This window comes from Mesoplodon bidens (genome assembly GCF_964165515.1).
Source record: "Mesoplodon bidens genome assembly, contig: HAP1_SCAFFOLD_103, whole genome shotgun sequence".
NCBI classification, from domain to species: Eukaryota; Metazoa; Chordata; class Mammalia; order Artiodactyla; family Ziphiidae; genus Mesoplodon; species Mesoplodon bidens.
Genome location: NW_027672700.1, coordinates 1,818,798 through 1,843,591, shown reverse-complemented (window position 1 = coordinate 1,843,591; position 24,794 = coordinate 1,818,798). Strand labels below are relative to the sequence as shown.

Here is a 24,794-nt window from a genome sequence, read left to right as displayed (position 1 = left end):
TGGCCTCTCCCATTGCGGAGCACAGGCTCCGGACGCGCAGGCTCGGTGGCCATGGTTCACAGGCCCAGCCGCTCCGCAGCATGTGGGATCTTCCCGGACCGGGGCACGAACCCGTGTCCCTTGCATCGGCAGGCGGACTCTCAACCACTGCGCCACCAGGGAAGCCCTCTCTTTTTTTTAAATTGACTCTTTGAATTCAGTTTCCCAGAAGAGATGCGTTTAGAGGTTGGAGGGTCCCTGTGAGACAGAGCAGGTACTGCACCTCGCATTGCACGCTCTGAGGATGCTCAACCACAAGGTGAACTGCTCTTCCACAGCATCTTCCCTTGAACTTTTCACTGACATGCTCCTAGTCATATGACTTGCATTCAGTTGAGTAGCTTTTCACTACTTTTCTAAGTTCCATTTGGCTCCTAGGGTCAAATGAGATACTTTTGCCACCTAGAAACTTTAGTATATCCAGACGATTCCTGTAGGGTTTTGGAGTCCCCTTCCCTAGGTGATGCCCCTTCTTTTGAGAATCAGGAAATGACTCTTATCTGTCTACTTGCCCTCCTTCACTTACCCTGTCATTTATAACCTTGCAACCAAGTGATGAGTAAAGAAAACGATCATAGAGCTCTCTCAGGTTAATATTGCCACAGCTACATTCCCACTTGGTGCAATTTTAAGATTTGGACATTTGGAAATGTGAGATCCTTTCCCAAATCTTTGGCTCACTCATTCTGTTATTCTCACCCCTTAAAAGGATGCAACCCATTTCCAGGATCATGATTTCCCTTTTTTTTTTTTTCATGTTTTTTTAAAGCTAATATTGTGTGTCCTTACGTTATGGGCCACCTTGGATCCTTTATGGAAACATGTGAACATATATTAAAAATAAAAAAGTAAAATGTGGCCCTACAGCCACACCGGGATTTCATTGCCCTGAGAGAGGAGTTGGGGCGCATCAGTGACTTCCACGAAGCCTATACTTTCAAACAGGCTCCGGGCCAGCCAGTTTCCGGCTTCAGCAAGGAGAATGTTCCAGTGGTAACCAACAAGGAGAACCTGGCGACGCCGGTCTCGACTCCATTCCTGGAGCCGACCCTGGGGAGCGACGGCTCTGCGGTCACTTTCGGGAAAACCCAAGAGGATCCCAAACCGTTTTGCGTGGGCAGTCCCCACCGAGTGTGGACGTCACGCCCACCTACACGAAAGACGGAGCTGACGAGGCAGGATCAACCGATGGCAAAGTTCTGAACCCGAAGCCATCTAAGCTGGCAAAGAGAATCGCCAACTCCGCTGGTTACGTGGGTGACCGGTTCAAGTGTGTCGCTACCGGACTGTACGGAGACTCCAGTCAGCTCGGCCGGGAGCAGCGGGCATTGCAGGTGAGCCCCCCCAACCTGAATTTCAGGAGCCTGACCAGTTGTCAGGTTTTTTTAATGTGTGAAGAGGAGGGGGCCGGGGGTATGATAGGGCAGGACAGGGCTGATTTGGTTAATGAAGCTTAGGGTAATTGAAATGTTTGAAATGTGTCCAGTAAGGGGACGTAAGTGGATACTTGAAGTTATTCTGTAGATTTTAAGCGAACTCCACTCGAATGCTGATAACGGAAGTTTTAATTATTGCGAAGGATGTCTAGAAGACTGCATGACATTTACCTATCAATCGCTTTGATTTCTCTGCCGTTACTGTACGTTAACAAATATACCTAAAAGCGCTGCTTAGAATGCCTTACGTGATACTTGGTGGAGGTGTGTAGCGGCCGCATGTCTGTGAGATTCGTGCAATTTTTTTTTCCACCCAAAAAACAAACAAACAAACAAAACAAAAACACAAACCTTGCTTAAAGGGATAGAGTATGTATTTAACTTGCTAGTGAATGATAGATGTTGTATAGGAATTTCCTTAAGATATTTTACTTTTAATTAAAACACAAAGACAAATTGTTTTGCAATGTTAAGAAAAAAATTGGTTTATGCTTATAAAAATGGCTGAAGTTATCTAAATGATCCATTGAGTGCCCATTTTAATTACATAGATGGAAGGATTACAAGAGGACAGTATTTTATGTCTACCCGCTGCTTACTGTGAGGTCAGTTCTTCAAATTTTTATTACTAGAATCTTCCATAAACCTTTTGAGTTAAATTTCATTTCCAAATATACAAAGGGAAGTTTGTGGGCCATGGTCATCTTTATTCACTGTGCATTTGTTTTCTTTTCTGTTGTGTTTTTGTTTCGCTTTCTTTGCGTTGTGTTTTTGTTTTGTTTTATTTACCTTCGAAAGAGAATGTCTGTCTGTATGCCACAGTGTATGTATGGCTTTACATACACACCACATATATCTCTACATACATATGGCTTTACGAAGAAAGAGTGTGTGACTGGTTACACATAGACACTCTTACGTTTTTATCGTTTAATTTTAAAATATCTCAGTTGTATCATAAATTGTGGTTGGTTTTGGGCAAACTTTTCTTTGAAGATACTTTCCTTTAAGGTAAGGGCAGTGAAATAGCTTTGGTGGTAAGGTGTGTCTTTTTTCCATCTCCGTTCTCTTTGTAGCGTGCAGTGATGCGCTTCTCAAAGTTGGAGATGAAAGAGCGAGAAGGTGGCCACCCCACGACCAAAGACTCCGAGGTGCGCAAATTCAGCCCCGCTGACTGGGAAAGGCTGAAAGGAAGTCAGCACAAAAAGCCAAAGTCGGTCGCCCCGGAGGAGGCCATTGCCGACCAGAACGACAGTGAGAGATGTAAGTGAACCCAGGCGGCTCGCGTGTGGTACCACGTCGGTGGGAACGGGGCGGTTCCGCTCCCAGTGCCGAGGGAGGTGAGAGGAAGCAGTACGCTTCCGACGGCCCAGCGTCTGGGTGCTGGCTGTTCGGAGAACGGGCTGCTCTGGCCACCCTTCCCAGCTGTGGATTGCAAGGCTGGTTGTCCTTTGGAGCGTTGCGGCATCCAGGAGTGAAGCCCCTATGAAATGCTGTTTCCTGGCACGCGTCTCCTTTTTCCGGAGCAATGCTAGTCCTGTAGTTAGTAATAGTCTGATACAGTAGAGCAGAGGAATGGCAGTGCAGGACCTCCGGCGTAGCAGGTATGTGTTCTGTTTTGTAGCAGGTACGGACACGGGTTTTTGGTAGCAGTTGAATGACACTTGCAGCCAGAGCCAGACCCTCCAGAGTGACAGTCTCCTGTGGGAGGGAGTGGAGAGTACTCGGATTCTCCCTCCAGAGGCAGAGGTTTCGTTCAAGTGCGATGAGGGCTGATGAAGGCCCCAGAGAGTTGAGCATCATTGTGTTCTGTGGAGGCTCGTTTGCAGTCAGGAGGAGCTGACACCACGCTCCCAGGCCGTGGGATCAACGAGGCCGTTCTTCCCACCAGACGGGTGTGTTCTGTTCTGGAGGCCGAACTGGAGAGAAAGCTCGTGTTGGCCTCGAGTCACACTCTGCGGTCCCATCAGCTGCTCCCCCACTGGGGTTGACTTCGGGCTTGGCCCTCGAGACTTCCTGGGCGAATGAGATGCGTTGGCAGCAAGTGGAGGTCTTTCTCCCGCTTTCTTCAGTGTGCGTGCTTGTGGCCTGCAGCCTGCTCCGGACCCCAGAAACCTCACCGGTGATGGTGAGAGAGGGCACCTCGGTGAACGTCGAGGACAGGGTGGGCGTGCAATCCTCCTGAGACGGGACAGTCGGGGGTGGTGGGCACGTTTGGGAGGCCCAGGCCCTTGGACCCGGTCGTAGGGTCGGCGTTCGCCCGCACGCTTAGGTCGTGGGTGCCTGATGCAGTTCGGGAGAATTGTGGTCAGCAGCAGCGTGTGCTTCTCTGTGCTGCTTGGAGCACTGCCCTCCCCCAGCTTATGTTTGGGGTCAGAGAAAGGCCTGTGGCCAGGGTTCTGGGTAAGCCACAGCGGGACCGGTGTGTCCCACGTGGCTCCCGTAGAAGGGGATTTCTGGGGCTAGTCAGTGGCGGCCTTACCCGAGGGATGGGGCTCTTGATGTGCCTGGAGTAGACGATTCCGAGCTCCTCCCCCTCGGGATTGGAATGAAAAACGGAGGGTCCAGGCCACCCTGGAGTGAAGCAGCAAGAAGGCCTGCCTCCTTGCCTGTGCTCACAGCTGACACGCAACCCTTACCCTCTGAGTGGCCTCATAACTCAGCTCCTGGGGAAGTTTCTCAGAGAGATGTGATAAAAGTGGGCACGGCCAAGTTCACGGGGATGCACTTTTCTGAGGAGGGGATCTGCCTGTTGTGGGTGGACGGTGAGGTAGGCTGGAGGAAGGGAGCGGGCAGGTAACCGGCCTCGAGTCTTTTTGCCCTTTTCTCCAGCAACGTGGCCAAACCCAGGGTGGCCGCTGCCCTTCACGTCTCAGTGGCCTCACCCGCCCTTCTTCCCAGAGACGTTTGTGTGCATCCTTCCCAGTCTTTCCTGCTGAGCGTGGAGACGAGAACTCGGTGTGGCTGATGGGGAGCAGGGCCTGAGCCCCAGATGATTCCGAAAGCCCCCTCCCCCCACCGCCTGCCTCCAATCTCAGACCGACCGACGGGTCTCTTCCTGGAGCACCCGGGACGTGGCCCAGTGAGCCATGAATGGCCACCATGGGAGGTCAGGAGAAGGGTTGGGGAAGGTGAGGGGCTCCGTTTGAAAGGTTGGGGCAACGAAGGTGGGTTCCCCACCCACCCTCTGTCTTGTAGAGACGTGGGGTTTGTAAATAGCTGGTCAAGAAAGGTCACCTGAAGGGGCCACTGTTCTTACTGCGGCCTCCACGTCCAAGGCCCAGCAGGTGTTCATTCCATTCAGCTGGATATGAATGGGCCTTCTTGTTCTTGGGCCATCATGTCTTGAGCTGATATGGGCTCAGGTCCTTCTCATGGGTGTCGGTGTGGCCGAGAGCCGAGCTGTGAGCACATGGGAGCTGGGGCGGGGATTTGGGGCGGGCAGGGGTCACAGAGAGGGTCCAGGATGCCTTCAAGATGCCTTCCCCCTTCTGAGGCAGCCCCTACTCATGGAGGGCCCAGGAGCTTCTAAGGTGGTGGGTGCTGTTTGCACGGCCCTGGTTGTCCTGGTGCGGGTGCATCTTGTTGCTAGGGGCTTGTTTAAAAAAGAAATTAACTTGAAAACACAGTGGCTGAGATACTCATTTATTCTTTATGATCACATGGGTGGCTGAGTGAAATTTTTATTTTGGAAGTTCACCAAATGAGTTTGGAGGTTCCTCAGACTTGGAAGTTCATCACTAGGAACGCTCAGTGGCATTTGAAGATGGGGCGGGGCAAGGAGGCATTGGTCCCTTCCTTCTCAAACTTGGAGTAACCATCTCCCTTGCCAGCCACTTGGCTGGGACAGGCCTAGGACCTGCTCAGTGGCAGTGCCTGGCCAGGAGCTGGAGGAAGCCTCAGTTGAGGGGCTTCATGAAACTTCTTTGCTCAGGGAACTTCTCTTCCAGCTGAGCACCTGCATGTTTGTAAACTACTTTGGAACAGAGATCCCCTGCACTCCTTGTGTAGCGGGTTTAACTTTGAACAAGGTTAGCCCTGACTGGAGGTGCTATTATAGTTAAGCTACAGAGAAGGGGATTTTAATCCTGGGGAGCCTTGCAGCGACTCAGAACCCTCTCACCTTGTTTAGGCCTCACTGGGCATGGCTCAACAGTGGTGAGGGTGCTTTGCTGCCACAGTGACTTGTAAATGTTGCTGTGGTGATGCTTCTGTGAGGTGATGCTATGGTACAACCATAATGAATTTGGGATATATGTGCTGTGAGTCATAGGACCATGCTGCAGGGACCACGTTCACATCTTGCTTAGACTGGGTGACCAAGGGCACATGGCTTCCCACTTTTAGAAGGGCCAAAAGTAGCAATGATGGCAAAGCCTGATGGTTAGGATCCCCGTGTATCTATTTATCTCCCCAACTCCTTTGCCCTCAAGGGTCATCCTCCTGTGGGTCGTGGTTAGAACAGTCTTTGAGAAGCTCCAAGTGACACGGAGCCTCTACCCCATAGCTGGTGGCCATGGGCATCTTGGGCAGTCGGGGTGGGTGTCCTTCAGGGTTATTACTGGCCTGGGTAAGGTCACACTAGCGTAAGGTCTTGGTGGGCCTTAGCTGAGGGGAATTGAGGTCTTTGCCCTAAAAGGCTCCGGGGTTGGGGGATGGGTGGATGGACCTAGTTTGGAAAAAGAAACTTTCAAATTGGACATGGGGGTTCTTAAGGTAGCCCTTCCATTCCTCCATGGATCCCCTCCCACGGAGCTTTTAGGGAAGGCTGATTGGACCAGAGAAGTCCAATGGTGTAACCAGCAGGGCTCACCTCTTAAAATTTCCTACGTTTCAGGCCTGAGATTCAGGCTGGTCTGAAAGTCTTGGCATCTTTTGGTTAAAGGGATTTTTCCAGCCTTTCTCTGTGCTGAGCCCGGCCCGTGATTATGAAGCCCACCCTGGAGGGAGGCTAGCAATAACATTCGCACTTTACAAGTGAAGGGGGCCGAGTTGTAAAGTGGCCTCATTCCTGCGCAAGTGTTTAAGAGGGTCACAGAGCAGCCGGAGTGAGAGTTGCAGCACGCCGTCTTCACCGGGCCTGTGGTAGCCTGGGCTGCATCACCTGTAAGCACAGGCCAGGAGTTTGGGGTTTCTCCTGCTGCCATGACAGGAGACCCTCGCGGTTGGGGTGATTCCACCATTCTGGCAAGAGTAGATGGGGATCTCTCCCACCTTGGGATACCCTTGGAGAAAAGCTAAGTGTGTTCCACCATTGAGAACACAGGTCAGGCTAGCCCAGGCCAGGGTTAGGTTCATCCCCACAACTGGCTGCCATTAAATGCTGGGAATGCCCCCCAAGAGAGGCTGATCAGGGGACCAGCCGGCTGGGCAGAAGTGGGAGTGATACTTGAAGTGGTCTAGGGAGAGGAGGAGGAATGCGAGCAGCATGTGAGGGGTGTGTCCATGATTTCATCTAGAAAAACGGGCTGTGGGAGCTTAGCTCAGGTGTTAATGAAATACCAAACTCATACACCCACCCCCACCCCCGGCCGGTGATGGACACAGGGTCATCTACGGGGAACTCTTTAACAGCACAGTGATCATTATGGAATTATTTGTGTGTTAGAAACAATGTGACTAGCAAAGCAGTTGAACTGTTTCTTTGGCTAGAGCAAAAGTGAGGAGTGATGTTAGGCTGGGGTGATTGGAGGAAAAGCCCCAAGTGGATGCTAGATTGAGCAGGGGGGCAGGAGCAACACAGGCGGAGCTGGGGTGTGAGCAGTTCAGCCCTGCCCGCCACCCCCCCACCCCCCACCCCCATGAAGGGGGTTGGAGTCTTGTCTTTGAAATGTCCTTAGATGCTTGTTGCCTGGGAAGGAAGGCGTGGAGACGTGCCAGGTGGGTGACTGGTGTCACTGAGGGCCTTCTTCCTAGACAGGAAATAGGAGCAGCCCCTCGATGGCAGTGAAATGCTTTTCCCCCCACGGGTGTGGAAAGAGGACAGACGGACTTGTAGCAATCTGGTTGAGTTCTTTGAAATTGCCCTTGACCCTTGTGTGTGCACCAGGAAGCCTTTCCTTTCCCTTTGCCAGGCTCCTCTTGCCTTGGTCTCCCCAGCTTCCCAGCCTCCCACCATTCTTTCCCTACCCTTTTTCTTCACCCTCGCCCCTGCTGACCCAAGTGAACATTGGTGCTATGTCTGTGTAAATGGCAGTTGGGGGCTATTTGGTCTGTTGATGACATCAGCCTTTTTTGTTGACTAGCAGCTGTTTCCATAGTCATTTGTAGCTCCGCTCTGATTGGTTGGATCTTACTGTGAGGTCACTCACCCCCCCTTTAAAAGTAAGCCACCTTGGAGAGTTAAGCAGTTAGGGAGTGATCTCACATGCCTATAGACGGATGGTGTAGATGCCTCACCTTGACCCTTGAAGGATGGATTGTGAGTGGGCTACGCGCCTCATTTTCTGCTTTCTTTGCTGGTTGTGTTCAGCTGTCCTTCCTTTGGGACGTCTTTCTGAGGGTTTTGTGCTTGCGGCGTGTGAGGCCCCTGGTCTCCAAAGGGGGGTGGTCTGTTGGTAGCAGATTGCCTTGGGCGTGGGGGTCCTGCCTGCTCCTGGTGACCTTTGTTCCCTCCTTTCCGGGTTGTCTCCCCTCCCCTAGGGGAGCGTTATGATGGAAGCAAACCTGACCCCTTCGAAGCCCCAGAAGACAGTGATCTTCCTGAGGACATGGACACGGAGCCCCCCAGAGAGTCCCCCGCCGACCAGGCGGCCCCGGACGCGTCACGCAGCCCCACCCTCCGGCTGAACAGAAAGCGCAAGGTGTCTGGCAATAGGAACCACACTGAGACCACTGTGCTCCCGGAGGACTCTCTGCTGAAAGCCAAGCGGAGACGGGTCTCCAAAGGTGAGCTCGGTTTGGCTTCGGGCCCGCAGGGCACCCTACGGAAGTCCTGGAGCGGAGCAGTGGAAAGTTCCAGTCCCACCCTGGATCCCTGGGGGGAGCCACTCACACCTCCCCACCCCCCACCCCCATCCCACCCCCCACCCCCCCAAAGCCAGTTGCCGGGGCTGGAGCCCAAAGGTGGCCAAAGGCAAATAGGCCCCCTCCCGAGACTTGGTGACAAGTTCCAGCCAACACAGTGACCACACCCCTCCCCTCCCCCACCCCTGTTAGTGATGTGTAAGACAGTTTGTTCGGCCCACCCCCCCGCCCTGGGGGGCTTCTTCTTTAATTTGTAGTTATTTGTCCATTAGCTGACTGGCCTGAGAGGGAAATGACAAACAGTTCCTCTAACCACTTACAAGAGCCACATTATAGTGAGCTGACCAACCTGAGGTGTGCATTGAATTAACAGGGCTCCATCCCAGAAAGCAGCGCCGCTTGCTGCACCTTAGAGAACGTCGGGAGCAGAGAGCAAACCTGGCCGGCAGGGCAGGAAGGAAGTGACCCAGGCGGTTCAGCCTGCGGTCACCCCCCAGGGCAATAGCATCTCCGAAGAGAAACCTGGCAGGAAAAGGGCAGAGGCCAAAAGCAACAGCAGCTGGTTGGAGGAGTCCCTTAAATGCAGTGACAATGAACAAGGTACGCACGGGGCGGGGGGCGCTCCTGGAGGTTGGATCACCCGCCCTCTGTGGGAAACGGCCCTGGAGGGGACCTGAGCGCCATCCAAGTTGACAAGAGTAGCGTGTGGCGAGCGGGGAGTTTTCTTCCTGAGGTCCTTTCAGCCTGCACACTTCCTTATGGAATGGACAGTGAGGTGGGAGCTTGACTTCCTGGGCTGCTCCTCATCACCCAGCCCGGCTGGGCAGGAAGGGAAGTCTTGGGTGACCCCGGGCGCTTGTCAGTGCCCTCATTCCAGCCTCAGGCTGTCCGCAGTCGCCCTGTCCCGAGCACCCAGGCCCCCCACGGGTGGGGACGGGAGCGCACGAAGGGCTGGCTTTTGCCCTCTCTTGCGGCCCTTTGAAGCGACTTGCCATTTGGCGTTTCGTGGGTTAGCCTATTTGCCGGTTGAATGTGGGATAATTAAAATATTAGTGCTTTGAAAACATAATTGGTATATCTTTAAAAACTGAAGCTGCTCCAACGATCAGTGCTAACAATGGGCTTTTCTCTCCTCACCGGCTACAACTGTGTAACGCCCGCTGCTTCTCCCCCTGACAGATGTGCTGTGCATGGACGAAGAAATGGATCGGCAGCCTTCGCCCCTGCCGCAGAAATACACCGACAACAGCGAGAAACCATCCGCGAAGCAACCGTGCAAAACCAAGCCTTTGATCCCTCAGGAGCCCAGGCGGGGCTTGCCGCTGCCAGGGGACTCCTAGGTGGACAATGCGGATGGCAAGGTACCTCTTGGCCCTGGTTCTCCCCCGCCCCCCGGGCCCATGCAGGCACATCCCGCCTGCCTACTTCTCTGCTTCTGGGGACAAAGCTTTCCTTTTCCTGAACCCCTCCCCCCAAAACGTCCCTGCCCCTTCCTAGGGGACGTGTCTCCTGGGTGGCGGTGAAGTTTCCAGCGAGTAAAAATGCAACCCCTTCCTCGCGCCCCGCCTCCCCCAGACAGAGAGGAGGAAAAGTGCTTTCCTCCACTCAGGTTTGTAACTCAGGGAGGAGGCGAACCAGGCGGGTGGTGGAAGGACAGCCTGAAATGTGTGCGCTGCCTGGTTTCGTGATAGGTGACCGTCCGTAGATTTTGAAAGCGGCCTGAGCCCAGTTCCGACTATGATCTTTCGCCGGCCAAGCAGGACCAGAAGCCCTTGGACTGTTTGCAGCAATTGTTACCAGCTTCCCAGGCCTCGCAGCTGACATGCTCAAGCTCCCCTCCAGAGACCACCCAGTCCCGCCCGATGCCACCGGAAGCGCGGAGACTTATTGTCAATAAGAACGCGGGCGAGACCCTCCTACAGCAGGCCTCCCGGCTTGGCTACGAGGTGAGCATCCTTGTGGGTGCCCTGGATCAGGATCCGCTGGCTTCTGCTCCTTGGGTGGGGGACACACTGGCTGTGGATGGGGGGCGTGTCTCAGAGCCCAGCCCCCTCCACGTGGCGGGCTGGGCTGGGTGTTCCAGCAGGGTGTTTGCGTTGGCTCCCGCTCACACTGCAGGCTCTTTGGTGGCTTGTTCAGTCGTGGTGTGAAAAGAAAGGCAGGCCTCTCTGATGTTCCGTTCCCGTTCAGGCAGGTAGGCTGCTTCGGCCAGTCTGGCTCACTTATCTCTGATATAAAATCTGACCTAACCCAGGGCTTGGCGACCAGGGGAATTTTAATGAGCCCTTTTGGAATCTGAATAGCAAGAAAGAGAGTAGGAGAGTAGTTATTAGCTCTACTAACTTGTGCTGTTTGGGGCAGAGTGATGCCCCTGTGGGGTAGCGGGTGGGTAGTGTCTGTGCAGAGTAGGGATGGGAGTGGGGCAGACCTGAGCAGTCTCTTTCTGAGAGGGCACGGGAGCCGAGGGCTGATGGGCGGGGAGCAGGGGTTGAACCTTGCACAAAACTCCCTGTCCACACTGCTGTATCCCAACCCAGCACGGCTGATGACAGTGATGGCCTCTATTGCTAGAGCAACATAGAAAGATAGCTGATATCTGCCTAAGCCCGTGTGATCTGTAGTAACTCCTTTCACCCTGTTAACATCTTCACTTGGTAGTAACGCGTACTAGCCACTCTCGGATGAGGAAACTGAGCCTCAGAGGGGTTAGCTGATACCCGTACAGGTAGCAATCCAGCAGTGCTCCACAGCCCACCACGCTCCTCAGCAAGACTGGCTCACACTGGAATTGCCCTTTTGACAGTTCAAAACCTCTGTAAGACAGATGACTCTCTCTGCCCTGTGCAGTTCCCCCACCATACTTGTCAGTAGCAATTGTGATGTAATAGCCCACAGGGCAAAGGCATTTTTCTGTGCTGGCATCAGCCCTCTGGGAGTTGAATGGTGACAGTAAAACGCGGTTCAGCAGGCGAGCGTGGAGGTGTGGCTGAGCACTGGGGTGGCAGGACCCAGGCTGGCCCGGAGCCCTGGCGCCCACACCCTCAGCCAGCTCTGTGCCCCTGTCCCCCGTCTCCCGTCGTGTCCCCCCACCCCGGTCCATAGTGCCGTGAGCCCTTGGAAGTGTGCCTGCCTTGGCCCTAAGGCATGACTGTGGGTGGGAAGTTGGAAGCACTAGGGCTATGCTTAGTTTGGGGGTGTTTTTTGTTGTTGTTGTGGGTTGAATGTGCTGTTGTTTATATCTACACGTCTCTTGGAGACCTCTCCATTAGCTAGAGAGCACTTTCTGGTAGTTAGCGCAGTTACTTGCAGGTGAAGTCCAAGGAGCACCCAGTTGGTTTCCCAAGAGCTGAGAGCGGGCGCCTAGGAGGACAGAGCAGATGTTGCACATAGTGTTGAGCTAGAGACCCCCGTGGTTGAGAAAATAGTCTCCTTGCTTCCAGCAAACGCTGGAGTTGGGGGGGAGACTCCCAACCCCAACTTTTGGGTTAGGGTTGAGAAAGTAGACTCCCGCTTCCAGCAAATGCTGGAGATGGGGGGGCGGGGTGCTGCTGCACCCGCCGTGGAGGGCGGGGCTCCGAGCCCCACCTGTGAACTTGGCATCATTTCCAGCAGTCTCCCTTTGGGACCAGAGACGTCAAAAGACCCTCGTTGGTCCTCTAAGACAGTTTCCATTTTGGTTTGGTGGCTCTGAGGCCTGGACCAAGGGGCACTTGATCCATCCTTTTTTAGGCTACCTGGCCTTTGATTGCACAGGAAGCCTTGGGAATGTTTACGGTCGGATTTGTTTTTTTCTTCAAATGTAAATTTCAATATGTAGATTCCACAGATCACCAGTGTTGATGCTGAACATTGTGACAAGTAGACGAACGCTTTCAACTTTGAATCCAACTTTCTGGGATTTCTCTGGGCAGAATTTTAAATGTTGGGATGAAGGCCCAGTTGGGAGATGTGGCAGCTTCAACCTTTTCAAATTGAAGGACAGTTTGCTTAAGCAGATAAGGGTGTGGTTTGGGAGGGTTTTCCTGAAGTTTTGTCTTCAGCATTCTTGGTTATTTTCTTCTGCTTAGCCAAAGATACCATGTGCAGTATAAAGGCTGTCTGAGCTTTATGTCATGATAATCTGGTTCTGGAAGTTTAGAAACACACTCTGGCTTCAGATCCGCGTTAAATAGATCACTTGCGTGGCCAAAGACCTCAAACCTTTCCCTCCTGGGAAAAAGGCTTCTATTTCTTAGGCTAAAACGCCAGTGTGCAACCACATGCTTGTGCCTTTAGCGGTGATAGTTAAATTTTCTATGAATTGAATAAGTCATGTTTTTAAAAAAGTTAATGAGGCATTTAATTAACTCACAACGTCGGGCTTATGGCCTTTATGGTTACATTTTGCGGGTAATGGCATTCGGTTTATAGCCGCTGAACAGAGAGCTGTCCGACAAAAGCAGTTTGACTTTGCTTGGGAATGGCTGGGCTGCCCTTCAGACACTCCCGTTTATTTCTAGCGGAGAAAATAAACCAAGGAATGTGTTGCATCGACAGACTCGCCCCGCCTCTTCACCTTTCAGTTAGAGAAAGTGCTGGTGGCGACGGTTGCCATCCATTTAGAGGCCATCACCCTCCTAGCTAGGAGAGTGTAGTTAGCCCACTTGACCCCCAACAGAGAAGGCCTGTGGGATGCTCGTCACAGCTGGATTGCATCCCTCTAACTGGGGCCCTTTTGGGCCTTTTGAATCTTCCCAGCTAACCAGGTACCAAAGACCTGAGTTTTAGGTCTAGTACTTCATGTTAATTGAACTTGGGGTTTAATATCTCTGGGCCTCAGTTTCCAAGTGTTGAATGAGGATAGTACTACCTTCCTTTCCTGGTAGCTCCTGGGTTCCTGTGGGTGACAGAAGACGTCCTCATCTGGGGAATGAGAAGCACTGTGTAAACAGTGGGATCAACGTGGTTGAGTTAGGACAGCCCGTGGCAAAAAGTCTGACCTGGCCGTGGGGCTACTGCTGCCTTTGCTGCCATCTTCCAGGAGAAGAGAGTTGACTTACCCATCAGCTTGGACGGCCTTTCAGTTCTAGGTACCCTTGAATCTGCCCTAGTAGTGATGAAGGTTTCCAGGTGAAGGCCATGATTGTCACAGCAAATAAACCCTGGGTTGAGTAAATTGATGTGTGCACAGCAGTTGGTGGCGTTCAGACCTGATCCCAGAGCCACGTGACAGGGCCTCTCCGTGGCTGGGGCACACAACTCATTAGCTTGCAGCCGTCCACTCAAGTCTGGCTAGTGAGGGCCTGCTAAAAGAGCAGCAGCTTCATGCGGTATCCTGGATACCAGGGCTCGGGGCAGGTGGCCTGGGAGCCCAGAGGATTGTGGGCTTTCTGGCAGGTTGGGATGTAAACGGAGAAACGCATTCGTGGGCGTGCCTTTTCTCTTCCTCCTCTTGTTTTGGAAGGGAGCTGCTGCAGTGACCTGAAGTAACAGGGCACCGATGGCCAGGTTTACCAGCATGCCCCATTGGGTTCACGTGGTAAGGAAATGGAACATTCTAGTTCGCTCCCAAGTGAGTGGTCACCTTTGATTGGCGTATCCTCCAAAGGGCATAAAAGGTTTTACAGAACCCATCTCGCACTTATGGGCGGCTAGAATGACCCCCGTTTTAGGTTTAACAGATGAGTTACCTGAGAGATGTCACAAGGAGGCCTGTTCTGACCCCATCCCATCCCCCCTTACCCTGCAGACCATGTGTTGGGCCACATGCATGTTCTGCCTACTCCCAGCTCTCAGAACCTGACGGCTCTCTGCTGGGCACGACTTACCCAGTATAAACAGTGTAACGTGTTTTCTGGTGGCATATGCTTTCGATGTGTCTGAAAACTTTCTTAAGGTAATAAAACATTGAATAAGTTCCTGCTCTGCTTACTGGGAGTGGTTCATATTAATATTTTAACAAGACAAAAAATAAGGTTAGTAACAGTGATGCTAATGCACAGTGTTGACACAGAACATCTCCGGGGTGGGGGGTGGGGCGGTGAACGTTTTATTTGATTCTTGAAATGTGGAGGTTGCAGCCTGTGGTGTATCAGGTTCCTGTCATTAACTTGAGTAAATATGAAAATTTTAGACTGATTCTGCCCCGAGAGGGTGGAGTGAGGCAAAATAGAGGGTGGGGTTATTGGAGGCATTTTGTGTCATTCCTCGAGGATGGAGGGAGAGAGCTTCTCTTTAACTCTTCTTAACATACAGACAAGAGCATCTGAGGCCCAGGTTCTGATTGGGGATCTTAACAGGGGGCGCGAGGATGTAGCTGACCTGGGTGTCCCTGCTTCTCTAAGCTGGGGAATGTTCTCTGGCTGATTTAAGCTCTCTTTTTTTTTTTTTGGGTTTTTTTGTTTGTTTGTTTGTTTGTTTTTGTTTTGTTTTGTTTTTTTGCCTTTTTTTTTTTTGCACCCTTTAGGTGCAAGGTTAGGTTGTTTATTCGAGATGTTTCCTGTTTCTTAAGGTGGGATTGTATTGCTATAAACTTCCCTCTTAGAACTGCTTTTGCTGCATCCCATAGGTTTTGGGTCATCGTGTCTCCATTGTCATTTGTTTCTAGGTATTTTTTAATTTCCTCTTTGATTTCTTCGGTTATCACTTCGTTATTAAGTAGTGTATTGTTTAGCCTCCATGTGTTTGTATTTTTTACAGCTCTTTTCCTGTAATTGATATCTAGTCTCATAGCATTGTGGTCAGAAAAGATACTTGATACAATTTCAATTTTCTTAAATTTACCAAGGCTTGATTTGTGACCGAAGATATGATCTATCCTGGAGAATGTTCCATGAGCACTTGAGAAAAATGTGTATTCTGTTGTTTTTGGATGGAATGTCCTATAAATATCAATTAAGTCCATCTTGTTTAATGTATCATTTAAAGCTTGTGTTTCCTTATTTATTTTCATTTTGGATGATCTGTCCATTTGTGAAAGTGGGGTGTTAAAGTCCCCTACTATGATTGTGTTACTGTCAATTTCTCCTTTTATGGCTGTTAGTATTTGCCTTATGTATTGAGGTGCTCCTATGTTGGGTGCATAAATATTTACAATTGTTATATCTTCTTCTTGGATCGATCCCTTGATCATTATGTAGTGTCCTTCTTTGTCTCTTCTAGTAGTCTTTATTTTAAAGTCTATTTTGTCTGATATGAGACTTGCTACTCCAGCTTTCTTTTGGTTTCCATTTGCATGGAATATCTGTTTCCATCCCCTTACTTTCAGTCTGTATGTGTCTCTAGGTCTGAAGTGGGTCTCTTGTAGACAGCATATATATGGGTCTTGTTTTTGTATCCATTCAGCCAATCTATGTCTTTTGGTGGGAGCATTTAGTCCATTTACATTTAAGGTAATTATCGATATGTATGTTCCTATTCCCATTTCCTTAATTGTTTTGGGTTCGTTATTGTAGGTCTTTTCCTTCTGTTGTGTTTCTTGCCTAGAGAAGTTCCTTTAGCATTTGTTGTAAAGCTGGTTTGGTGGTGGTGAACTCTCTCAGCTTTTGCTTGTCTGTAAACGTTTTAATTTCTCCATCAAATCTGAATGAGATCCTTGCTGGGTAGAGTAATCTTGGTTGCAGGTTTGTCTCCTTCATCACTTTAATTATGTCCTGCCACTCCCTTCTGGCTTGTAGGGTTTCTGCTGAGAGATCAGCTGTTATCCTGACGGGGATTCCCTTGTGTGTTATTTGTTGTTTTTGCCTTGCTGCTTTTAATATGATTTCTTTGTGTTTAATTTTTGACAGTTTGATTAATATGTGTCTTGGCGTATTTCTCCTTGGATTTATTCTGTATGGGACTCTCTGTGCCTCCTGGACTTGATTAACTATTTCCTTTCCCATATTAGGGAAGTTTTCAACTATAATCTCTTCAAATATTTTCTCAGTCCCTTTCTTTTTCTCTTCTTCTTCTGGAACCCCTATAATTCGAATGTTGGTGCGTTTAATGTTGTCCCAGAGGTCTCTGAGACTGTCCTCTGTTCTTTTCATTCTTTTTTCTTTATTTTGCTCTGCAGCAGTTATTTCCACTATTTTATCTTCCACCTCACTTATCCGTTCTTCTGCCTCAGTTATTCTGCTATTGATCCCATCTAGAGTATTTTTTATTTCATGTATTGTGTTTTTAATCGATGCTTGATTCATCTTTAGTTCTTCTAGGTCCTTGTTAACTGTTTCTTGCATTTTGTCTATTCTATTTCCAAGATTTTGGATCTGGGAAATAGAATCTTGGATCATCTTTACCATCATTATTCTGAATTCTTTTTCAGGTAGACTGCCTATTACCTTTTCATTTGTTAGGTCTGGTGGGTTTTTATCTTGCTCCTTCTCCTGCTGTGTGTTTTTCTGTCTTCTCATTTTGCTTATGTTACTGTGTTTGGGGTCTCCTTTTTGCAGGCTGCAGGTTCGTAGTTCCCGTTGTTTTTGGTGTCTGTCCCCAGTGGCTAAGGTTGGTTTAGTGGGTTGTGTAGGCTTCCTGGTGGAGGGGACTAGTGCCTGTGTTCTGGTGGATGAGGCTGGATCTTGTCTTTCTGGTGGGCAGGTCCACGTCTGGTGGTGTGTTTTGGGGTGTCTGCGGACTTTTTATGATTTTAGGCCACCTCTCTGCTAATGGGTGGCGTTGTGTTCCTGTCTTGCTAGCTGTTTGGCATAGGGTGTCCAGCACTGTAGCTTGCTGGTCGTTGAGTGAAGCTGGGTGCTGGTGTTGAGATGGAGATCTCTGGAAGATTTTCGCCGTTTGATATTATGTGGAGCTGGGAGGTCTCTTGTGGACCAGTGTCCTGAAGTTGGCTCTCCCACCTCAGAGGCACAGCACTGACTCCTGGCTCCTCAATTTGCGATGATGTGTTGTCTATTCATGTATTCCACAGATGCAGGGTACATCAAGTTGATTGTGGAGCTTTAATCCGCTGCTTCTGAGGCTGCTGGGAGAGGTTTCCCTTTCTCTTCTTTGTTCTCACAGCTCCTGGGTCTCAGCTTTGGATTTGGCCCCGCCTCTGCGTGTAGGTCGCCGGAGGGCGTCTGTTCTTCGCTTAGACAGGACAGGGTTAAAGGAGCAGCCTCTTTGGGGACTCTGGCTCACTCAGGCCGGGCGGGAGAGAGGGGCACAGAGTGCGGGGCGAGCCTGCAGCGGCAGAGTTCGGCGTGACGTTGCACCAGCCCGAGGCGCGCCGTGCGTTCTCCTAGGGAAGCCGTCTCTGGATCCCGGGACCCCGGCAGTGGCGGGCTGCACAGGCTCCCGGAAGGGCGGTGTGGACAGTGTCCTGCGCTCGCACACAGGCTTCTTGGTGGCGGCAGCAGCAGCCCCAGCGTCCCACGCCCGTCACTGGGCTCCGCGCTTTCAGTCGTGACTCGCGCCCGTCTGTGGAGCCCCTTTAAGCAGCGCTCTTAATCCCCTCTCCTCGCGCACCAGGAAACCAAGAGGGAAGAAAAAGTCTCTTGCCTCTTCGGCAGCTCCAGAGTTTTCCCGGACTCCCTGCCGGCTAGCTGTGGCACATTAGCCCCCTTCAGGCTGAGTTCTCGCCGCCAGCCCCAGTCCTCTCTCTGCGCTCTGACCGAAGCCCGAGCCTCAGCTTCCAGCGCCGCCTGCCCTGGCGGGCGAGCAGACAAGCCTCTCGGGCTGGTGAGTGCCGCTCGGCACCGATCCTCTGTGCGGGAATCTCTCCGCTTTGCCCTACCCAGGTATGTGGGGAGTTTCTTGCCTTTTGGGAGGTCTGGGGTCTTCTGCCAGCATTCAGTAGGTGTTCTGTAGGAGTTGTTCCACGTGTAGCTGTATTTCTGGTGTATCCGTGGGGAGGAAGGTGATCTCCGCGTCTTACTCTTCCGCCATCTTCCTCCGGGTCCAAAAGATAGGTTTTTTAAACGTGGTATTGAGATAAGTGGATAGCATTACATCTCCAGCATCTAGTCTAGTAGGTGTTCAATAATTCTGTGATGAATGACTGAAGAAACATATGGTAAGTCCAGAGCCCAGACTTCTGGTTCCACTGGTGCTGCCTTGTGTGACCTTGGACAGAGAATTACATTTCCACTGAGTCTCAGATACCACGTAGGAAGAGGGTCTCCAACAAGATGGTCACTAAGTGTTCATCCACTTTAGACTTCTAATCCCTCAGGCAGGGAGGGCCCGTGCCTTCCTCCTGGGTACTTGGGCGGTGCCGCCAGTTGTTTTGTTTTTAATCTCAGAGGTTTTCAGGTAGTGCCAACAAATGCTAGGGCTAAGAGAGGCTCATGGCAAGCATTAAAAGCCACTTTATTTTTTAAGGAGGCTTACTATGGTTATTTGTAGTCGTTCAGATCAGGTCCCCTATTCAGTCTGGTGGCCTTTCCATGCAGTCAGTTGGGCTTCCAGCAGCCAGCTGGCTGGTTGGGGTCTTAGGGAGATGCAGCTGCAAACACTATCTGCATTGTCTCTGGAAAGGGTCTGAAGTGATGCCCACCCACCAGGTTCCAGAGCTAGGAGAAGGTTGGGCCAAATTTTGTGAGGGTATGGTTTCTGCTGCACAGAAAAGAGATTCCTTTAATAAAAAGGAGGGAGGCTATTTTCCACTTAACCTTCATTCGTTCATTCAACAAACATGCCCACTATGCACCACTCGTTGCCAGGTGCCATGCTAGGCACAAGGAGGGAGATAGTGAGCAAAAGCCGCATGGTGCCCATTTTTCTGGAGCTTGTCTTCGCAACATCAGCGGTACTGATTTTTTGAGCCAGGTAACTCTTTGTTTGGGAGACTGCCCTATGCATCGTGGGGTGTTTAGCAGCATCCTTGTCCTCCACCCACTAGACGCCAGCAGCAATTATGACAACCACAAATGTGTCCAGGCATTGCTAAATGTCCTGGAGGGGGTAGGGTGGCCAGAGTCACCCCCGGTTGAGAACCACTGGCCTAAAGGGAAGACAGACGAGACGGTGGCCAAAGAACGGCACAAGTGATGCATCATTTCAAAGGCAGTCGTGCGCTGAAGGGGTAGGAGCACAGTCATAAAGAAAGCAGTTCACAGAGTCAGACTGGATTTAAAACCAACTCTCTTGGCATGGACATATATACACACACACGCTACCAAAGGTAAAATAGATAGCTAGTGGGAAGCAGCTGCATCGCACAGGGAGAGCAGGTCGTTGCTGTGTGTCTACCTAGAGGGGTGAGATAGGGAGGGTGGGAGGGAGACGCAAGAGGCAGGGGATATGGGGATATATGGATACGTATAGCTGATTCACTTTTTTTTTTTTTTTTTTTGCAGTATGCGGGCCTCTCACTGTTGTGGCCTCTCCCGCTGCAGAGCACAGGCTCTGGACGCGCAGGCTCAGCAGCCATGGCTCACGGGCCCAGCCGCTCCGCAGCATGTGGGATCCTCCCGGACCGGGGCACGAACCCGTGTCCCCTGCATCGGCAGGCGGACTCTCAACCACTGCGCCACCAGGGAAGCCCTGATTCACTTTTTGATACAGCAGAAACTAACACACCATTGTAAAGCAATTATACTCCAATAAAGATGTTAAAAAAATTAACTCTCTCAAATTATTCTTTAGTAACTTTCCAGTTCTTCCATTATTGTTCGGGTTATTCTTCTGGATGTAGAAAATCATAATGGAATGCCAAGAGACTTTTTTCTTTTTTTTTATTTCAGCCTCAAAATGGCCTTTCCAGCCCAGGGTCCATCATGGCCACTGAGAAGTTATGGAAAACAGATGTGGCTGAGGCTTTAGATCTTAATGAAAAGCTGGTAGGTATACCCAGCATCAGTCCCCTCCTGTCCAAACCTGCGTGCCCTGCAGATAGTTTACACATCAACCTCACATACATGTTTAGTTGTTACAGTAGCTTCACGAGACCCATCTCCTATCCCAGCATGGGCTGGAAATTGCAGAGCCCAATTCCTTGGAAGACTGGGTAGTAAGAATGAATGTTTATATCTGTTGTCATTCCCCGCCCCCCACCAGTTCTCAAAATGGCATAGTGTAAATGGATGCGGGGGAAAATGAAAGTCATACTAAAAGCCCCAAATGCACTCATTTGCAAAGCATGTGTTTCTTCTCTGCAACTGCAGAAAATGAATGAAACAGAATTAGATGTTTGCCTCCTCAAAGTGGCCACCAGCGGTCTTGGGCCAGGCCTCTTACCTGTGAAACGCTTTCTCGTAGTACTTGGATATGAGCAAAACCCTCGAGACTATGATGAACATCAAAGGTATGTCAGGTCACGTGTCCATGAAACACCTCTCCCCAAAAGAGAGGGAGAGAGTCCACCAGCTTCGACAAAGAGACCTCTACCTGGTGTTTGATAAGATCACCCTACTCAAGAACCAGCTGCAGAGAAAAGAAGAGCTTTTGAGACGATACGAGAAGGACATTGAACAGCTCAAGTATGGCCCGTGTCCCTGGCAAAAGGCCCAGGCCTCCATTCTCCAGGCTAAACCTCGGGGCAGCTGCAGACCCGTAGGGACCAGGACAAGAGGACAGAGGCCTGGGTGTGGAGGGGGGAGGCGGGATGGTGACTCAGGGCCTGATGGACCCAAGTCTCTGGGCAAGAAAGCAGCAGTTAAAGTACCCTACTGTTAAGGAATAAGGTGCACCTTTTATAAATGTGTCTGGTGTTTCACCATGTGTGTGCTTTTCATAATTCCATCCTATTTTCAGTGGTATCCGTTCCCCCACCCTCTCTGGGAAATTGGGAGGGGCTGGTAGCATAACCGTTGCCCCCTTCATGCTGCACGTCCACAGCCAATGGGCTATTTATTCTGCCCTCTAGTCCCCACATCTTCAGCCTTCCCCCCACTTGTAAGGAAACCGCGAAGCCAGGCATATATGGAAGTGTTCTGAGGATCTCCCAGGTCGGGAGCATTGGTGGTGAGTGAGAAAGCTGAGGAGAAAAGAGACTTTGTCTCTCCCGTGTGCTCAGGCAGAGCAAAGTGTCGGTTCAGATGTACCAGTCACAGGTGGCAAAGCTGAAGGACGACATCTCCAAAGAGGCCGAAGAAAAGGCGCTGCTGAAGGAGGCCCTGGCGCACATGGAAGAGCGGCTGCACCAGGAGAAGAGGGTCACCAGGGCGATCAGGCAGCAGAAGGTGAGAGGTCCCTGCTCGGAGCAGAGCCTCTGAGGCTGCCCCTCAGCTCCCTTTAGAAACAGCCAACTGAGGTCCCAGTGGGATCCAGGCAGCACAGAATGCCTTCGCTCATTGCAAAGGAAGGTGGCAGAATAGCTTTAGCGTTAGGCAGACATAGGTTTAGACTCTTGTTCTGCCACTTACTGTGTGACTTCAGGCAGCTTTTTTTTTTTTTAACATCTTTATTGGAGTATAATTGCTTTACAGTGTGGTGTTCGTTTCTGCTGTATAACAAAGTGAATCAGCTATATGCATACGTATATCCTCACATCCCTCCCTCTTGTGTCTCCCTCCCACCCTCCTTATCCCACCCTTCTAGATGGTCGCAAAGCATTGAGCTGATCTCCCTGTTCCATGCGGCTGCTTCCCACTAGCTATCTGTTTTACATTTGGTAGTGTATATATGTCCATGCCACTCTCTCACTTCGTCCCAGCTTACCCTTCCCCCTCCCCATGTCCTCAAGTCCATTCTCTACATCTGTGTCTTTATTCCTGGCATGCCCCTAGGTTCATCAGAACATTTTTTTTTTTAGATTCCATATATATGTGTCAGCTTAACCTCTCTGAGACTCATAGTCTAGCTTGCCTCTATGTTTTTTTTTTTTTTTTTTTTTTTTTTTTTAATTTATTTATTTATTTATTTTGGGCTGTGTTGGGTCTTCATTTCTGTGCAAGGGCTTTCTCTAGTTGTGGCAAGCGGGGGCCACTCTTCATCGCAGTGTGTGGGCCTCTCACTATCGCGGCCTCTCTTGTTGCAGAGCACAGGCTCCAGATGCGCAGGCTCAGTAGCTGTGGCTCATGGGCTTAGTTGCTCCACGGCATGTGGGATCCTCCCAGACCAGGGCTCGAACCCGTGTCCCCTGCATTAGCAGGCAGATTCTCAACCACTGCGCCACCAGGGAAGCCCCGCCTCTATGTTTTTAAACTTTCTTTTTTTTTTAAGTTAATTTTTATTTTATATTGGAGTATAGTTGATTTACAGTGTTGTGTTAGTTTCAGGTGTACAGCAAAGTGATTCAGTTATACATACACATATATCTATTCTTTTTCAGATTCTTTTCCCATATAAGTTATTACAGAATATTGAGTAGAGTTCCGTGTGCTATATAGTAGGTCCTTGTTGATTACATATTTTATATATAATAGTGTGTATATGTTAATCCCAAACTCCTCTAATTTATCCCTCCCCACCACATTTCCACTTTGGTAACCATAACTTTCTTTTCAAAGCCTGTGAGTCTGTTTCTGTTTTATAAATAAGCACATTTGTATCATGTTTTTTAGATTGCACATATAAGTGATATCATATGATACTTGTCTTTGTCTGACTTACTTCACATAGTATGATAGTCTCTGGGTCCATCCATGTTGCTGCAAATGGCATTACTTCATTCTTTTTTACGGCTGAGTAGTATTCCACTGTATATTTGTACCACATCTTCTTTATCCACTCCTCCATCAACATTTAGGCTGCTTCCATGTCCTGGCTGTTGTGAACAGTGCTTTCTGAGACTCATAGTCTAGCTCGTCTGTATTTTTTTAACTTTTGATAATTCGTGTATTTTATCTTGTTCTTTCTATCCAGATAACTCTTTTTTCTACCAGTTGTATTGAGACATAATTGACACACAGCACTGTACTGAGCTTAAGGGTGTCCAGCATCATGATCTGACTTCCCTGCCTCCTGCAATGATGACCACAATCAGTTGAGTGAACAGCCCGAGTGTTTTTAAAGGCAGCGATTCTGATTTTCATTGCTCTGCCAGGTGCCAGGGATACACCGAGGAAGAAGCTCTCTGAGAATAAAGATTTGGGTTTGCTCTTCTGAGTAGCCAGAATAGTACTCCAGTCTTTCTGACTTGGGGCTGTGTATTTGTACACGCATCCTTGCATGTATGTGTGTACATGTGAGTATGTGCTGTGGGTTGGCATGTGTGTGTATTTGTATGTGTGTGTTTGTTGCCTGCATGAGCTCTAAGGAGGCCAAGGTCATAGAAGGGTGCCCTTCTCCTCAACCAGGAGGTGATGGTCAGATAGTTCCTTGCAGAAGCCTGCCCTCCATCCTGCGAACCTTCCAGGCAATAAGTTTCCAGACAGCAGGCTTTCTGGCTTAGAGCCCCAGAAATGAAAAGTGGCTGTCCTGCTCTGAGGGAGCCTGGGTGCGGTGTTTCCAGTGCTCACTGCTGTGAATTAAACATCACAGGCCTTAGTCTCTGTGTGACATGGGGCTGCCTCAGGCAGAGGACAGTTTCCTTTCACACCAAGCAATGCCAGGGAGACCTGGGCCAGTGACAGAGTTGTGACTTTCCCTTTGATGTGCCCTCTGGAGAGCTTACCCCTCCCCGAAGTGCCCACCCCCGCCCCCAGGGCTTGGCAGACTAGGTCCCAAAGCAGAGACACCAGACCACAGAATGGGACAGAGAAGGGCCCAAAAAAAAGCCATTGTCATGTACTGAAAACCTGAGGATTTACATAATGAGGTTTCACATGCTTTATTCCTGGGCTGCCTCATTCACACACAACGCAAGGGACGTGCCAGCCTGTTTGGCGCTGGACATCCCTCAGCCGAGAAGGGTCTGAAATGGCCAAGTTGAACCTGTGTCAGGGTCCCCAGAAGAGCTACAGCTAGTAGCTTTCAAATTCGTGGAATTCACAACTGGGGGAAAGACTTACCAAGGGGCAGGCACCTGCTCCACACCACACATGCTTCATCTCTCCCATCAACCCGCAAGGGATTCTGGCAAGTGTCGGCCCCTTAGAGAGAGGGGAAAGCTGATTTGACAGAGGGTACCGTTCCCTGGCTACTAAGTGGCAGAAACAGGATTTCCTCCCCACCTGCTGCCCTCCCCCGCCCAGGTTCACTTTTCCACACCCCTTCCTTCTGTGTCTCCCTTACCAGGGTGGCCCCCTTGGATACCTCGCACCATTGCTCCTGGGGGTTTCACTCCAGGACTCAGGTTTGCATTTCAGGCTTGTTGTTAATATGTTGTCAGAAATCCCTGTTTGTCAGGAAGAAAACAATAATACATTTTAAGTTTTGCTGGATCCTAAAGGGCACTTGTGTACATCTGTCTTGGTATCCGTTCCTTCCAGGGAGTATATCTTCGTTGTCTTTAAGCAGAAATTAACAGAAAGTAGAATCCCTCTTTTCTAAGTTTTACACTTAGTATTTTCACAAGGAGCCTTAGTTTTTTAGCCTCCTGTATAAAACTTTGAAACTCTTCACCCGTTC

General features: G+C 50.2%; 2 protein-coding genes across 4 annotated transcripts; both read left to right on the top strand.

The window, feature by feature from the left end:
* Positions 1-1,160: 1,160 nt before the first annotated feature.
* LOC308609820 (BCL-6 corepressor-like) lies at positions 1,161-11,936 on the top strand (the record flags this gene model as incomplete). Its single annotated transcript, XM_081259119.1, has 5 exons — positions 1,161-1,373; positions 2,027-2,080; positions 2,552-2,738; positions 8,118-8,278; positions 11,931-11,936. Coding segments are annotated over 5 exons (621 nt in total), but the record flags the coding sequence as incomplete, so codon positions are not given.
* LOC308609795 (forkhead-associated domain-containing protein 1-like) lies at positions 9,544-21,085 on the top strand. 3 transcript variants are annotated; one of them, XM_081259099.1, is made up of 4 exons: positions 9,544-9,802; positions 10,133-10,387; positions 19,700-20,182; positions 20,601-21,085. In XM_081259099.1, exons 3-4 carry the CDS (start codon positions 20,120-20,122, stop codon positions 21,015-21,017), a joined length of 480 nt encoding a protein of 159 aa, XP_081115225.1. In that variant the 5' UTR covers positions 9,544-9,802; positions 10,133-10,387; positions 19,700-20,119; the 3' UTR covers positions 21,018-21,085. The 3 variants fall into 3 exon arrangements, with proteins under 3 accessions (XP_081115225.1, XP_081115224.1, XP_081115223.1); XM_081259098.1 differs by lacking the exons at positions 9,544-9,802; positions 10,133-10,387 and adding an exon at positions 17,925-18,139; XM_081259097.1 differs by lacking the exons at positions 9,544-9,802; positions 10,133-10,387 and having other exon boundaries at positions 19,156-20,182.
* The last annotated feature ends 3,709 nt before the right edge of the window (positions 21,086-24,794 follow it).

What these genes read in the sequence shown, in the direction of transcription:
- LOC308609795 (XM_081259099.1), top strand. Translation starts at nt 20,120, where the DNA reads ATGGCCACTGAGAAGTTATGGAAAACAGATGTGGCTGAGGCTTTAGAT. An exon ending in TAGATCTTAATGAAAAGCTG is followed by an intron (nt 20,183 to 20,600) that starts GTAGGTATACCC and finishes GCTTTCTCGTAG; the next exon opens with TACTTGGATATGAGCAAAAC.